We start from the raw sequence: 14,333 nt of genomic DNA, 5'->3' as shown, positions 1-14,333 counted from the left end.
AATGTTTTTCTTGTTTTTGAAAAATAGGGCACTTTAAGGGTGCTGCTGGTTCTTTTGCATGATTTTCCCGAGTTCCTTTGTGATTATCATTATGGATTTTGTGACGTGATCCCACCTAATTGTATCCAGCTAAGAAATCTGATCCTGAGTGCCTTCCCAAGAAACATGAGGCTCCCAGACCCATTCACTCCTAATCTGAAGGTAAAGTTCTAAATAGTTTTAAGGAAAAGAAAGTTGTATGTTAGTATTTTAGTCCTCTCTCTGCTAAGAGAGGTATATGCTGCCCCCAGCACACATATACCTACAAGTTACCTGTTAGATAACGTTGCTCTTTGCGGGGAAGCAGTTATGTTATTAAACCTGATAAAGTATGAGACTGACTGCTTCTGGATATTGGTTCACAGTATTTGTCTAGTTGCTGTTTTCAGTTTTGATATTAAATTTAGCAGTATTTACAGAACCTCAACCTAAGTATTGGGCCAGTTATTTGTTGGGTGGCCCTAGTGGCACAGCATTGCAGAATAGACATTAGTAATGCCATATTTCATAGGTGTGTACTTGCATTTTGTTTAAACTGTCAAAATAAAAGTGAGAAGGGACTGTTTTAAGATCATACCACCCCTTACATGGCTACTGTAATTTTTATTAAAGTAGAGAATATGATGTCTTACTTTGCTGGGATATCTTTTCAAAGAGTAGGGCTCTTGGTGAGCAAAGAATCTCATTCTGTATTTTAAACTAGACTTCTACAAGATACCTATTGTGCCTTAAGAAGGATAAAATAGTATAGAATGAGAAATGACTATCATGTTGTATATAGGTACCTTTGAGTAATCGGTTTCTTCTAATTAATAACATTTTGCTGTGCAGCAGAAATTAACACATTATAAATTGCTGTATTTCAGTAAAATGTTTTTAAACGATTGAGTACTCTTCAAGACAAAATTTTATGTAAACAACTTTCTAATATAGAGACAGTTTGCTATTAAAATAGGCCCTACAAATGCTTCTGATTGTGATTCTTGTATTTGTGTGCGGCAGGTGGATATGTTGAGTGAAATTAACATCGCTCCCCGGATTCTCACCAATTTTACTGGAGTGATGCCACCTCAATTCAAAAAGGATTTGGATTCCTATCTTAAAACTCGATCACCCGTCACTTTCCTATCTGATCTGCGCAGCAACCTACAGGTTAATTGGTTTGACTGAAACTCTTGGTTGTGTCTTTATAGAAAATACTTTATATGCATAGTTAGTCCTGTGCATGGTCTCATTTCAACCTGCTTTAAAGGTTTTAAAGCACATTGTCATTTTTAATGGTTAGATGAGATTATATTATACATTTTAGCATAAATACATATATTCATCCTATACATCTATAGCATAATCTTGGAAGAGGCAGCCAGGGAATGGACTGGTTTTCTGTAAGAATAGATTGCTGATAATGGCTCGCATACTCTAATAAGACTCTTCTAAATTGGATTCTGATTCAGTTTGCTGTATAGAGAATGATTGAGGCTATATTATTTTTCCGGTCTTCCCATACCAAGAAACACATCTTTTTCCCTCTTCAATTTTTTTTTTTAAATAAGTGAGATAATGCATATTTTGACTTTATAAACTTTATTTTTGTGCTGGTAACTGTTAAAGCTTTGGTTTCCCAAGGGAAATCATACCTCTTTTATTGACACACTACCCTTCAGCATCTGTGTATTTGTTACATAACCATACAAAATCAAAGCAAATTTCTAAAATTTAAGTCACAGAGAATATTGGGAGCAGTTCAGCTTTTCTCTGAAAGCCATAAAAAGGATTCTTAGAACTATCGGTGCCTAAGTCAATGCTTAAATCACTATCGGTGCGAGTAAGTCAGGAGCTTTCTGTTTTGTTCACTTAGGTATCCAATGAGCCTGGTAATCGCTACAACCTCCAGCTCATTAATGCACTGGTGCTCTATGTAGGGACTCAGGCCATTGCACACATCCACAACAAGGGCAGCACACCTTCAATGAGCACCATCACGCACTCAGCTCACATGGACATCTTCCAGAACCTGGCTGTGGATTTGGACACTGAAGGTGAGTGGAGCCAGCCAGTTCTCAGAGTCAAGTGTTCTGTGTATTTGGTCATAGTCTGGTCCTAAAAATACCTAAGCCACAACAGAGAATGTTCTGTCAATATGATGATAGGTCTGGCTGATTATTTTAATTCAGTAGTATCTGCTCAATGCAGAAAACACAGAAAAGCGTAAAGAGGGTAAAAAACCATCCAGAATCCTTAGCACATCAGTTAATATTTCAGTATATATGAGTGTATTGTTTGTTTTTTTCTTTTAGTGTAAAAATAAACATTCTTTTTACTAGCCTCTCTAAAGATAGGCTCACTTGTTTTGCTAGCCTGCTCTTTATTCCAGCATTATTGGTGCCTCTTTGCCAGGCAGTATGTTACATATTCCATGTGTAAAGAAAGATTAATGAATAGGACTCCCCCTACCTGCTTTGCAAAATGTTCACATTATAATTTCTGGTGTAGGTTATCTCGCTTGCTTAAACTACATCTTTTGGTCTGTATTCATTGTAATAGAGACCCAAGTAGGTGGTGACCAACTATACAGTCCTGCTTGTCGTGGCTTTTTCCGCTATGGATCCTTGAGAGGCTAATTTTAAGTATATGTTGCTGCTACTGCTAAGTCGCGTCAGTCGGGTCTGACTCTGTGTGACCCCATAGACGGCAGCCCACCAGGCTCCCCCGTCCCTGGGATTCTCCAGGCAAGAACACTGGAGTGGGTTGCCATTTCTTTCTCCAATGCATGAAAGTGCAAAGTGAAAGTGAAGTCGCTCAGTCGTGTCCAACTCTTAGTGACCTCATGGACTGTAGCCTGCTAGGCTTCTCCGTCCATGGAATTTTCCAGGCAAGAGTACTGGAGTGGGGTGCCACTGCCTTCTCCTATTTTAAGTATATACTACTTGCATATTTGTGGCGGGGGGAGGCGGGGGCAGGTCTGAGACAGCTTAAAAATCAAGATTTAACACAGGTGAATACCACTGCATCCAGAACCCAACAGCAAAAAAAGAGGGTAGTCTCCAAGGCAGTATTGAAGCTCACTGTGAGTAATACCAAGCAGACAGAGACAACCAAATCCAGTTAAGATGATGCTAGTTTCAGAGTAGAGACTGGGAACCCTTGGTGGGTTATCCCCAAAGTAAACCCCTTATAGAGGGACTGTGAGGTCAAAACTATTTTCATAATGAAACATTTGCTTTTTTCCACTCATTTTGTTACTAATGTACAGTGAAGGTTTCCAGAGGCTACATGAATGAAATAGCATACTGGAACAGACTGAACAAAAGGGCAGAAATGAGAAGCCAACAGAATGTAAAACACTGACACTCTATATAATAATGTTTTTTGGGGGGAAATACTTAAATTTTTTATTTACATGTTATATTAATATGCAATAGTTCTCAAAAATAGTTTTCAACTAAAAAAATTTTTAATGTGGAAAATAGTGAAGTAAAACCCACAGAAATGAAAACTCTTTGGGGGGTCCAAGTCCCACTGGTTGAAACAAAGGATAACATGACAGCCTTTTTCAGAAATCCAAACCCTAGCCAGTCAGAATGATTCAGCCTTTGAAGAACGAATTCTCGCTAAGCTGTCTTAATTTCTAGGTCGGTATCTCTTCTTGAATGCAATTGCAAATCAGCTGCGGTACCCAAATAGCCACACTCACTACTTCAGCTGCACCATGCTGTACCTTTTTGCAGAGGCCAACACTGAAGCTATTCAAGAACAGATCACAAGGTAAGACAGAAGTCTGTTTTTCGGAGTTTCTAAATGGAACCTCTTCCCTTTTATTAATTCTGAGTGTTTTTCCTAAGCATTCCGTGTTCACTGAGTATCTGTGTTAAATGCATGTGTGTTCAGGCGTGTCTGATTCTTTGAGACCCTATGGACTGTAGCCCACCAGGCTGCTTTGTCCAGACAAGAACACTGGACAAGTACTGGGCTTATCCAGACAAGAATACTGGAATGGATAGCCTTTCCTTCTCCAGGAGATCTTCCCAACCCAAGAATGGAACCCACATCTCTTGCATCTGCACAGGCAGGCAGATTCTTTACTGTTGAACCACCTTGGAAGCCCATGTGATAAATAGTTGTGAACAAAAGGACTTGGTTCCTGCCCTCCTGAAAATTAGTCTGATGGGCACCAAAAAAAAAAAAAAAACAACCACACACACAAACAGAATTACTAATCATTGTTGAAACCAAAAAGTAGTTGTCAACACAAGGTGCCGGTATTGTTATAGATGAGGGATTTTTCTCAAGTGGTGTTGTCAGCATATTTAACCTGAGTCCTGAAGCATCAGGCCTTTCAAAGGTCAGGTTAAAGAGCTTAAACTTGTCTTCATTACCTGTAGGTAGTAAGGTTTTAAGCAGGAGAAATAACAGGATCATACTTGTGTTTTACTAACAATAGTTAGGAATCTATTACAGATTGCTTGGACTATACACAGCATTTGCAAATTAGGAAATGGGTACATCCTAGTGAGAGATATACAGACAAACTTAAAGAACTGGACCAGACTTCTTAAACTTGCCCCTTCACATATTATGAGCTTCTAGGTATTAATACTCCTTAGTTTTATATACTAAAAATGAATTAGTATTTTATTATTAGATGTTTAGATGATAAAAGTCCCTTTTGTGATTACATATAAAGCGTCAGTGAACATCCTTGTACTCATGTCTTTGTTGCTGTGCTTTATTACGTCTTTAGGATAAATTTAGAAGTACAGTTGGTTAGGTCAAAGGATGTGAATATTTAAGCCAATACTGACTGCCATTCAGAAGAATCATCCCCCCCAGTTTACATGTGTACTAGTAGCATTAAAATTCTTACTTCCTATTTGAGTATTTATTCTTTAAGTGATTATCTTCTCTGTGCCATGTAATCTATTATCTATTACCTTAGTTTTCTAGGCTCAGTAATGGGAAGAGGTGGGGTTCAAACCTACTTTATGTAATTCTAGGATCTATTTATGCTAACTTCTGTATATCCACCTTCCTTTTCTAAAGCTAATGGAGAAGTGGTCATGATCTGGTGTTTTCCTGTGCATTGATCGACTTTTTCTTCCATTCTCCAGGGTTCTTTTGGAACGGTTGATTGTAAATAGGCCACATCCTTGGGGTCTTCTTATTACCTTCATTGAGCTGATTAAAAATCCAGCATTTAAATTCTGGAACCATGAATTTGTACACTGTGCCCCAGAAATTGAAAAGTGAGTCAAAAGTAATTCTTTTCATTGTTTCAGTCTTAAGACAGGAGAAATAATCATTTGACGGCTTCAGCTTGCGTGGGTGATTAAGAAGGGAGTAGTAGCCAAAATTAGTAAGACACAAGGTTTGGTCAGGCCTGAATTTTTCTCACCAGCTTGTACTTGTCTTCATTCTTCAGGTTATTCCAGTCCGTCGCACAGTGCTGCATGGGACAAAAGCAGGCTCAGCAAGTAATGGAAGGGACAGGTGCCAGTTAGATGGAACCACATCTCTGTTGTCAATGTGTCTGCCTGGAGGTCCCACTGTACCAAGTTCATAAACTGGCTGAAGATCCTTTCAGCTCTTCCTGACTTTCCCGGCCCTTTGGTTCTTGGGTATCTGCCCCAATTACTGTTTGGGTCAGCTACCTGTCTATGTGGACACGTTCCAAAGTTTAAATGCATTTTTTTGACTCTTGGCCAAAATTTAGAATATGCTGTGAATATCATTTTGAACTTGTGTAAATATATGAAAGAGAAAACCTTTGTCTGAAACTTCTTGGGTTTGTGCAAAATGTGTTCAAGGCAAGTAGGTAAACTGGTACCTGCCCAATTTATAATGGAAGGAGCTGCTGATGCCATGCACTTGTCTGGGGGTGGGGTGGGGTGGGGTGGGGACGGGGCATAGCGCCATGTCTTCTGACATTCCAGGTGTCCCAAAGAATAGCAAGAAAGCCAGTTTAAATATTGTGTAACTTTAAAAAAAAAATATGGACAGGGACCTTGAAAATCACCAGGTTGTTTTTTAAAAATGTGGATGTGTAGAATCTGGTATGCTAGGAACATGTGCAGAGTTCACATTTGAGATCCCATGGGTTTTTTATTTTACCTCTTCCCCACATCTACAGCTTGCTGCTTGGAGAGCATCATTTTCTCTTTGCTGCTGGAGAACACACCCCCTTGGGCCCTGTGAGACACTTTTTATAAAGGGAAGCCAAACCAGGCCTAAAGCTCCCCCATCTCTCATTAAATTGTGCAGAAAGGAGCCAAATAGTATGAATTGCCCTTCCCCATTATCCCAATGAATGGCCATACAGGCTGAGTTTTAACAACAAAGTCAAAAGGACCAATACAGCCCCTTTTGTAAGGATTTTGAATGTTTTGTAAGTGTATTGGTCCATGTGTTGTATTTTGTAGCCTTTCTAGTTCCTGGACTTTAGCCTCCCTACTTCTTATATGTGTATGCATACTGTAGTCAAACATTAAAGTTATGACACACACGAGTCCACTGTGCCTTTCTCAGTAGCAGCCAGTGCTGGTGGTGAGGAAGAAAGTGGACCACCCAGCCTTCCCATTGGGGAACACCAACTTTTGCTGAATGCTAGGTTTTTCCACTACCAATGTAGCATCTTTAAACAAGGAAGTGATTTCTGTGTAGTGTTTTCCTTTTCCTTTCTAAAAGTTCACTGCACCAGGTTTCTGTGGTTAAATTCAAAATGCCAGTTTAAAAAAATAGACCCTCGTGGCGTTTTGATACAATTTTTAAAAGAAAAGGAATAGGAGTAGGTACATATTTTATATTTATCCCACTTGAAATATATACAAGATACATAGAAATCTTACATGGGGGCTTGCATGTCACTGGTATCTTAGGCTGCTAAGGAATTAAAATAACTGCTCAGAGTTCCAGTAACATAGCTTACTAAATCCTCCAACAGGAACAGTTTTTTAAAAAAGGGAAAGTGGTTGCTCAAGATAGACCTACCAGGTCTACTTTCAAACTCCATGTTATTAAATGCTGCTGCTAAGTCGCTTCAGCTGTGTCCGACTCTGTGCAACCCCATAGACTGCAGCCCACCAGGCTCTGCCGTCCCTGGGACTCTCCAGGCAAGAACACTGGAGTGGGTTGCCATTTCCTTCTCCAGTGCATGAAAGTGAAAAGTGAAAGTGTTGCTGCTCAGTCGAGACTACAACAAAATGTATCACTATCACATTTCTGCTTTGGTTCAAACTCGATAACAAAACAGCTATAAAGTTCATCAGTGTTAGTAACAGCAGCAGTTCACAAGTCTACTGCTCCCAATCCTTCAGCATGTCACTCTTACCTTGGCGTTCATCCTATTTTGTTAATTCGCTACTTTTCCTTTTGGTATTAGTACAAAACACAAAGCAAAAAATCCAAATTTTACTTCTTTCCAAGCATCAGTGCATACTAGCTTAGCATGAAGTTCCTCTTCGGGATACTCCTTCAGAAAGAAGGGAGCCTGCTAACGTGTCTGCTCCAACACCCGGTGTAGAATCATCTTCTGACCATAACGCACCTGTAAGGCTTGCTGTTCCCTCCAGCTAAGTGCTGCATAGACCTCCTTATTGCTGAGTAAATCTTGCTCAGTTTTTAAGTCTGTGGCATAGGTTTGCAGGGTCAACAAAACACTGTCCCGAAGAAGCTGTCTCCATGATGCTTTGAGTTTGGGGATATCTGTGATTGTTAGGCTGTCATCTTCGCTTTTATCATCTTCCCATCCATTCTGGTCTTTAAACTCTCTGAACTCCTCAGCAGGCATGCACAGTACCTAGAAGCAACCATGGGGCCCTTTAAAGTAGGATGTAATACTTGCATGTTTCTGAAACTGATTCAGAGAAGCTGGCCTATCCTGGCAGCATTTAAGTGTACTCTGTCCAGGCCACCTTTCCTCTCATCTAGCTCTAAATACTCATTTTGAGCATGTACCTTGAGTGTAGTGGCCAGTTCCTCTTCAGTCAGTACCTCTTCACGCCCAATCACAAAGGCTCCCTCTTCCCCTACCATCTCCAATTTGCATAAGAAATCCCAGCGTTCATAGAGTAGGAGCCTTTCAGCTTCAACTTTTGTCCCTATAGATAGAAGTACTGGTGTGAAAGTCTTGGTAAACCCAAAACCTCATTTCTCCTTAGTCCACAAAAAAGGGGCAGGATAGGCACACACTGGTGTCTGAGTTAACCACTCACCCTGTAACGCGGCTTCACGAACAGTCACCATCTGAATGTCAGCTGTGTCATTCGTATTGTCGGGATACGGTTCAGCAAAACCATACATGTGAATCAGTTGCCAGTTAGCCATTTGCCCGTAAGTGTTGAAGATCTCATGGCCTTTAGGAATGGGCTGAATGGCCACCATCCGAAGACAAGTCTGGGGTGGAAGGGTTCAGAAGCTGGGGTCAAGCTCTTTACAGGCCACCCCTAAGAAGATAACTTCACTCCTAGGAAAGTATAGTTCCCTCCAACAGGTATAGTTCAGCAATGAGGCTGATGCTATACCTACCAACATTGTACTTTTAGTTAAGATCCTGTGTGTAGAATAAAACAAATGAGGCTTACAAAAGTCTAAACAACCCAATGCTTTAGTAGGTGAAACTTCTGCTCAGTCATCTCAAGCACTTCAAAAAGTTGCTAGCTTTAAAAAATGAATTAAGGAGGACCTCCTGGTGGTCTTGGTGGTTAGGACTCCAAGCTTCCACTGCAGCGAGGTGTGGGTTCCATCCCTGCTTGGGGAACTAAGATCCCATGTGCCTCACAGTGCAGCCAAAAAAAACCCAGATCAAAGGAAATTCACTGGTGGTTCAGAGGTTAGGACTCAATCCCTGGTTGGGTAACTTAAGATATGCACAGCTCTGCAAAAAAAGCCAACAAAAAACTCAACCCAGATCAAACTAGGAACAGCAAATGGAGACAAGGTTTTAAAAATAAAAGCCATTTCCTAATTTTTAACTCCATAAACTTACATCTTTTCTTGCAACTTTCCACTTAGCAAATAGAACAGATATAAACACAGTCCTGGTTATCATCTTAAACCCTTTCTTAGGAACATCCCCTCTTCTGAAAAGTACTGATGCTATATGGCTGTTCCAGATTGTTGTCCCCAGGGCCCTGACACAATCTCAGCTCACTGGCACTGCACAGAACAGACCTAAAGCACCAAAACAACGATGGCACAGGTTTAGCAGAGGATAACCCCAACTTTCTTTGAGGGCTTTGTGTTCAAAGAACTTCACTGTAATATGCAAGCAAAGTACACAGCAGAGGAACTAATTTCACCTACTGATTTCTAGTATGAGGAGAACTGAGCCCATTTGGCTCAACTGCCAGGCCAGCATGAAGAAGACATTGGTTCAATTCAAATGCCCAAGCATCAAGGCACAGAAACAAGAACTGGGAGGGATCCACTCACTGGAGAGTATTCTAGATTGGCATTGTGATTGGCTAAATGGTTTAGTATGTCTGCAGCAGGCACCATCAAAGGGGAGTTTGGCTCCTTTTCATCCTCCTCTTCCTCCAGTGGTTCCTGAAAGCTGCCACAGAGAGAACTTGGCTAAAGCCCAGTGTTGGGGTGGGGCTCACTGTTCTTTCCCTTCTGGTCACTCAACAGAGTTCTAAAGAAGAGAGTCCTGTGCAAGGCTCTACTCACTGACCTGTAGGCCATCACAAGAGCCACGAGCTGGCGGTAGAGTTCCAGAGATCGGACCCTGGGGCTGAAAAGATCGGGGTGGGCGTCCATGAAGGGCAGCACAATGGAATAATACTCGCTGCGGATGTTGGCCAAATCCTTCTCCACGGCCTCGGGTACGCCTGTGCCCTGCAGCAATCGCCGGCGCTCCTCCTCTGGCCTGCAGTGACACCCCCACCCGGGTTCTTCACCCAATCTACCGAGACTAGCGCTTGGCACCCGTGTCCCAAGGGCAAGCGGTTCGAGCCAGGCTGCGTACGGTGTTGGCGCTCCCCAGCCCCTCCTACAGCTCTCACCAGAACATGGGGTGCTGCAAGCGGCCCAGCTCGGGCCAGAGCGCAAAGTAGGGGCTCCAGGGCGAGGCCGGGGCCTGCATCTCGTGGAGTAGCGCCAGCAGCAGCGGCACCCAGCCCGACTGGCTCTGCAGCGCGCCTCGCTCTGGGGGAGACACGGAGATTAGGGACCCCGTGGGCCCAACTCGGCGTCTCTCCACCCCTGTCGGCGTGCCCACCTCGTTCCAGCACGCCGCTGATGGAGCAGGTGTGCTGCGACAGGAGCGCGGCCCGCGGCACCGCGAACAGCAGTTCCCCGGGCTGCACGCTCTCCCGGGCCACCATGCCGTAGCCGGCCACCGTGCCCTGCCGGCTCACCGCCACCTGAGCAGAGAGAATGGCCCCTCAGAGCTGGCCCGCGCCCGCTCCCCCGCTGCACCCACCTCCCCCAGTCCCCCTCTCACCTTGGGACTCAGCTCCAGTCCCACCCGCTGGCACCAGCTCAGGAAGCTGGCCACCGGGGCCGGGTCGTCGTCGCTGCCCGCAGGCCCGGCCACCTAAGACAGGCAAGCGCAGTGGCGCGGCCCCGCCCGGGAGAGCTCGCTGGGGGCGGAGAAGACGGGGGCGCGCGCGCGGAGGAAGGCCCGGGGTTGGGGAGGGGACGCGAAGAGCGGCGGATGACCCGCGGCAGGGCGCGGAGCGGCGCGCCGGAGGCGCCGCGGGCGGGAGAGTGGCGTGGCGCGGTGGAGAGGGGTGCACCCGCGCCGCCCGCCGTAACTTACCCGCCGGCGCTTCGCCTGGGTCGCCATGGTCCGAGGGCGCAGAGCCTCAGGCGTCTGTAGACCCGCACCGGCGCTTCCGGCGTCCGGGGGGCCGGGCTTTCGAGGGCGGGGCCTATGTTCCCGCCCCGGACAACGTGACTTTCATTTCGCCTTCGCTCGGAAGACAAGCAGGCATTTGCACTCAGCACAGAGTCGGACACGACTGAGGCGACACAGCAGCAGCAGCAGCAGCAGCTTTTGAACTGTGGTGCTGGAGAAGACTCTTGAGAGTCCCTTGGACTGCAAGGAGATCCAACCAGTCCATCCTAAAGGAAATCATTCCTGAATATTCATTGGAAGGACTGATGCTGAAGCTGAAACTCCAATACTTTGGCCACCTGATGCGAAGAACTGACTCATTGGAAAAGACCCTGATGCTGGGAAAGATTGAAGGCGGGAGGAGAAGGGGACGACAGAGGATGAGATGGTTGGATAGCATCACCGACTCAATGGACATGGGTTTGAGTAGGCTCCGGGAGTTGGCTATGGACAGGGAGGCTTGACGTGCTGCAGTCCATGGGGTCGCAAAGAGACGGACACGACTGGGCGACTGAACTGAACTGAACTGATACCATTCCGGCTGAAAACATCTTTGAGGCCAAGTGTCCGCAGCTGGATTTAGAAAACGTGCGGATGGGTGCATGAAGGCGTGTCCTTTTGCCGCCTTGAGCGTGGTCTGAGCCAGGCACAATGCTTTCCCGCGTAGGTCTCTGACAGCAGAGGTAGAAGCCGGGTTGAAGTGCAAAATTTGGTTTCTGGATGCGAAGGGAAGGCCTCGCGAGAGGTCGGCTGGGAGCGCGAATAGAGCGGTTTGCGCAGTTTCGTGGGGAGTGGGCGGGGCTCCCCAAACTAGAACAGACCCTGTCTTGTTTCTGCAGAGTAGGAGGGGTTTGCTTTTATTTACTTGGTTCTTTAGTAGCTGACAAACAGCAGGATAGTGAATGAATCAGAAATGGTGGTTAAGCACGGGGAAATAGCATGTCGTTAAATTTAAGAAATTAAAGGCAGCGAATACAGAGATTACAGATCTGGGTTTTGAAGCCAATTACTGCCAAGGTCAGCTCCCACTTTGGTCTCTTATTAGGGCAAATTCAGTTTTCTCAGCTGTGAAACTAGGATAATTAATATCTACCTTGTGGAATGAGACAAGATCTGGAAATACAGAGACGGATGGAAATGCCTGTCTTCACTCTAAACGTTCAACCCCACCTAAAACCCAGGAAGCACCAGCCTCACCAGCTTATACTTTCAGAGCTTCCCACGATGGGCATAGCATCACCATACTCAAATTCTTATTACTTTATTAGTTCTTCAGCACAGTTCACTCTTTCTACGTTGACAAGGGGTTTTGTTTTACATTTTGTCATCTCAAAGTCTCACGACATCAGCCACCATAATACACAAGAGTAGGCTCTTCACTTTGTACAGAGAGGAAAATAATAAATTCCATTATAAGTTCACTTTGACCAAAGAAGACACAACCTCCGGTGGAAAGCCACACGTGGGGGTACCCAATATACATATATATATATATAATGTATAGATATTTATAGATATCTCATCTGAAAGAACACAGAAAAGAAATCCAAGTTTCACAGCGCTATCTACAATAAGGGATTAATTCTACCAGCTTTTCAAACAGTCACATTCGATATTCAGAGGAAGCACGTGAGTGAACAGGACTGGGGGCAGACTAACACTCCACTGGGCTCTAGAGCAGTCTAGAGTCATGGCTTAAGAGTATAGAAGGGGAGACGTGTGCAGAGGAAATGTGGGTGCAGGTGTCCCCTCAGCCCCACACGCACCCACCCCCCTCCACAGTCCTGCATTTTTCATTGCCCTCTTCTCTTTGCTCATTTGGGGGCTTATGGCAATTGATTTAGGCTCAGAGACGAATGGCTTCTGGTTTCTGGGCCAGGGGATTCTACCTGGTAAGGTGGGTGGATAGGGAGTATATGGCACAGTGCTGAGCTTCAGGTGACAGGAAGGGGCTGGGGTGTGTGGGGAGCTTTGCTCTTCTGCCTGGCCCTTGTTCACTTCAGGAAACATTACCTCCCACCCCTGGACCCAGCAAGCCCCAGCTTAGGCCTCCTCCACCTGGCTAGGATGGTGATGTGGGACACCTCGGACCAGTTTTCTCCACATGAGCTTGCTCAGTGATGCCTACGTGAAACGCTGGCATAGCTTGACGAGAACTCTCTCTAGAAACATTTCTAATGACCTTGGCCACGCTGCTGCTGACTGAGTTGTCTTCCATGGAACCTAGGGGCAAAAAGGGGGGGTCTCTGAGGGAACTCTATAGGAACTCTGAGCCACCACTGTCTGCAGGCTTCCAAAAGCAGTCACCACGAAGTTCTCAGAAGTGCACCCAACACTCAAAGGCTGTCCCAGCCTTTAACCTCAGCCTGTCAGCTCCCTATGGAGGCAGAGGACCAGGTGACGTTCTGCCTCAGAGCCTTGGCTCAGCAATGGGCCAGGGCCAGGAGGTGGCCGAGGGTGGGGCTGGAAGGGACAGTCTGTGGGGTTCCTGCCCTCCAGGTCCTCCGTGTTCTGTCTTCCTCAGGCAAAGCAGCCCCGTTCAGCCCCTGCGTGGCCTTACAACACCAGGCTTGCCAGGAGAGCAGCCGCAAAACTGCTGCCTGGTCGTAGCGCCCCCTTGTGGCTGCTGTTCAGACGATTGTCATAGGTGCTAAGACCAGAAACAGACGTGCTGGGTGTTGGGGCTGCTGAGGGAAAGGGGCTGGCTCCTGGTTTTCACGCCAGCGCGCGAGCTGGACCCCGTGTTCCTGCTGGCCCAGAACCCACCACCTCAAAACCTCCTCCCCATCTTCAAACCTGCCTGGCCCAGGGGGTCAACCCATGCTTTGACCCAGGATGTTATCCTAGATCCTGGTCAGAGGAGGACTCTGAGTCTTTCCTGAGCTAATCCCCTTCCCTCCCTGGAACGGTGCCCTTACTGTGCCTGGGCCTTGGGGAGTCGGAAGAGAGGGACTGAGTCAGCCAAGTTAACGAGGTTCATGAGGGGAATGAGGTGGGGAGGAGTGAGCCCCTCAAACCATCTGGAGACTGTTCTGCTGCAGCATCTAGACGGATCCCCTCTTCTTTTCAAAAAGAGAAGTAACCCCATTTCCTCCCCTTCGCCCTCACAAAAATAAACTAAAGGGGAAATGAGCCGCGAGAGGGTGGCCGTGGGACATCGATGCGGGTGAGGGGGCGAGTGGGCGTCTTCGTGGGACCGGGGCTTCAACAGGACACCTCCATGGTGTGGTTGACCTGGCCCAGCCCCTCGCTGCTCTCCGAGTGGGTGCAGGCCTGCGGGCGGCTGCCGTCCACCGAGCTGGCGCTGGTGAGGGACGCGGTGCGAGAGCGGGCAAGACGAGTCATGCTGGCCGAGGGCACTGTGGACAGAGAGGGTACTGGGGGTGAGGACTGGCCAGCGGGGCGGGAACGGGCACGTGGGAGAAGGGAGAAGGATTTACGCAAGCAAAGCGGCCAGCGA

The 14,333-nt window shown here is 46.2% G+C and overlaps 3 protein-coding genes across 18 annotated transcripts in view; 1 reads left to right on the top strand and 2 right to left on the bottom strand.

The window, feature by feature from the left end:
• The window catches only part of CNOT1 (CCR4-NOT transcription complex subunit 1), an 85,416-nt gene extending 79,603 nt beyond the window's left edge, over window positions 1–5,813 (top strand). For all 8 annotated transcript variants that reach the window (XM_055552279.1, XM_055552280.1, XM_055552278.1 and 5 more), the window contains 6 exons: window positions 28–201; window positions 1,042–1,191; window positions 1,898–2,078; window positions 3,672–3,804; window positions 5,148–5,282; window positions 5,459–5,813. In XM_055552279.1, the coding sequence (XP_055408254.1) occupies window positions 28–201; window positions 1,042–1,191; window positions 1,898–2,078; window positions 3,672–3,804; window positions 5,148–5,282; window positions 5,459–5,537 (852 nt within the window). In that variant the 3' untranslated portion in view covers window positions 5,538–5,813. The remainder of the gene's footprint in view (window positions 1–27; window positions 202–1,041; window positions 1,192–1,897; window positions 2,079–3,671; window positions 3,805–5,147; window positions 5,283–5,458) is intronic.
• Window positions 5,814–6,118: 305 nt separating this feature from the next.
• Window positions 6,119–10,925, bottom strand: SETD6 (SET domain containing 6, protein lysine methyltransferase). 6 transcript variants are annotated; one of them, XM_055552286.1, is made up of 9 exons: window positions 10,796–10,925; window positions 10,478–10,570; window positions 10,253–10,397; window positions 10,038–10,179; window positions 9,707–9,901; window positions 9,466–9,586; window positions 8,247–8,427; window positions 7,990–8,132; window positions 6,119–7,831 (listed from the first exon to the last, which is right to left on the bottom strand). In XM_055552286.1, exons 1-9 carry the CDS (start codon window positions 10,820–10,822, stop codon window positions 7,526–7,528), a joined length of 1,353 nt encoding a protein of 450 aa, XP_055408261.1. In that variant the 5' UTR covers window positions 10,823–10,925; the 3' UTR covers window positions 6,119–7,525. The 6 variants fall into 6 exon arrangements, with proteins under 6 accessions (XP_055408261.1, XP_055408264.1, XP_055408262.1 ...); XM_055552289.1 differs by having other exon boundaries at window positions 9,707–9,766; XM_055552287.1 differs by lacking the exon at window positions 9,466–9,586 and having other exon boundaries at window positions 10,478–10,616; window positions 10,796–10,859.
• A 1,197-nt stretch (window positions 10,926–12,122) lies between these two features.
• NDRG4 (NDRG family member 4) overlaps window positions 12,123–14,333 on the bottom strand; it is a 42,976-nt gene continuing 40,765 nt past the window's right edge. For all 4 annotated transcript variants that reach the window (XM_055552294.1, XM_055552295.1, XM_055552293.1 and 1 more), the window contains one exon: window positions 12,123–14,232. In XM_055552294.1, coding sequence (XP_055408269.1) covers window positions 14,078–14,232 — 155 coding nt within the window. In that variant the 3' untranslated portion in view covers window positions 12,123–14,077. The remainder of the gene's footprint in view (window positions 14,233–14,333) is intronic.

Source organism: Bubalus kerabau, chromosome 17 (genome assembly GCF_029407905.1).
Source record: "Bubalus kerabau isolate K-KA32 ecotype Philippines breed swamp buffalo chromosome 17, PCC_UOA_SB_1v2, whole genome shotgun sequence".
Lineage (NCBI taxonomy): Eukaryota > Metazoa > Chordata > Mammalia > Artiodactyla > Bovidae > Bubalus > Bubalus kerabau.
The sequence above is the reverse complement of the archived record's forward strand: the minus strand, read 5'-3'. Positions and strand labels throughout refer to the sequence as shown.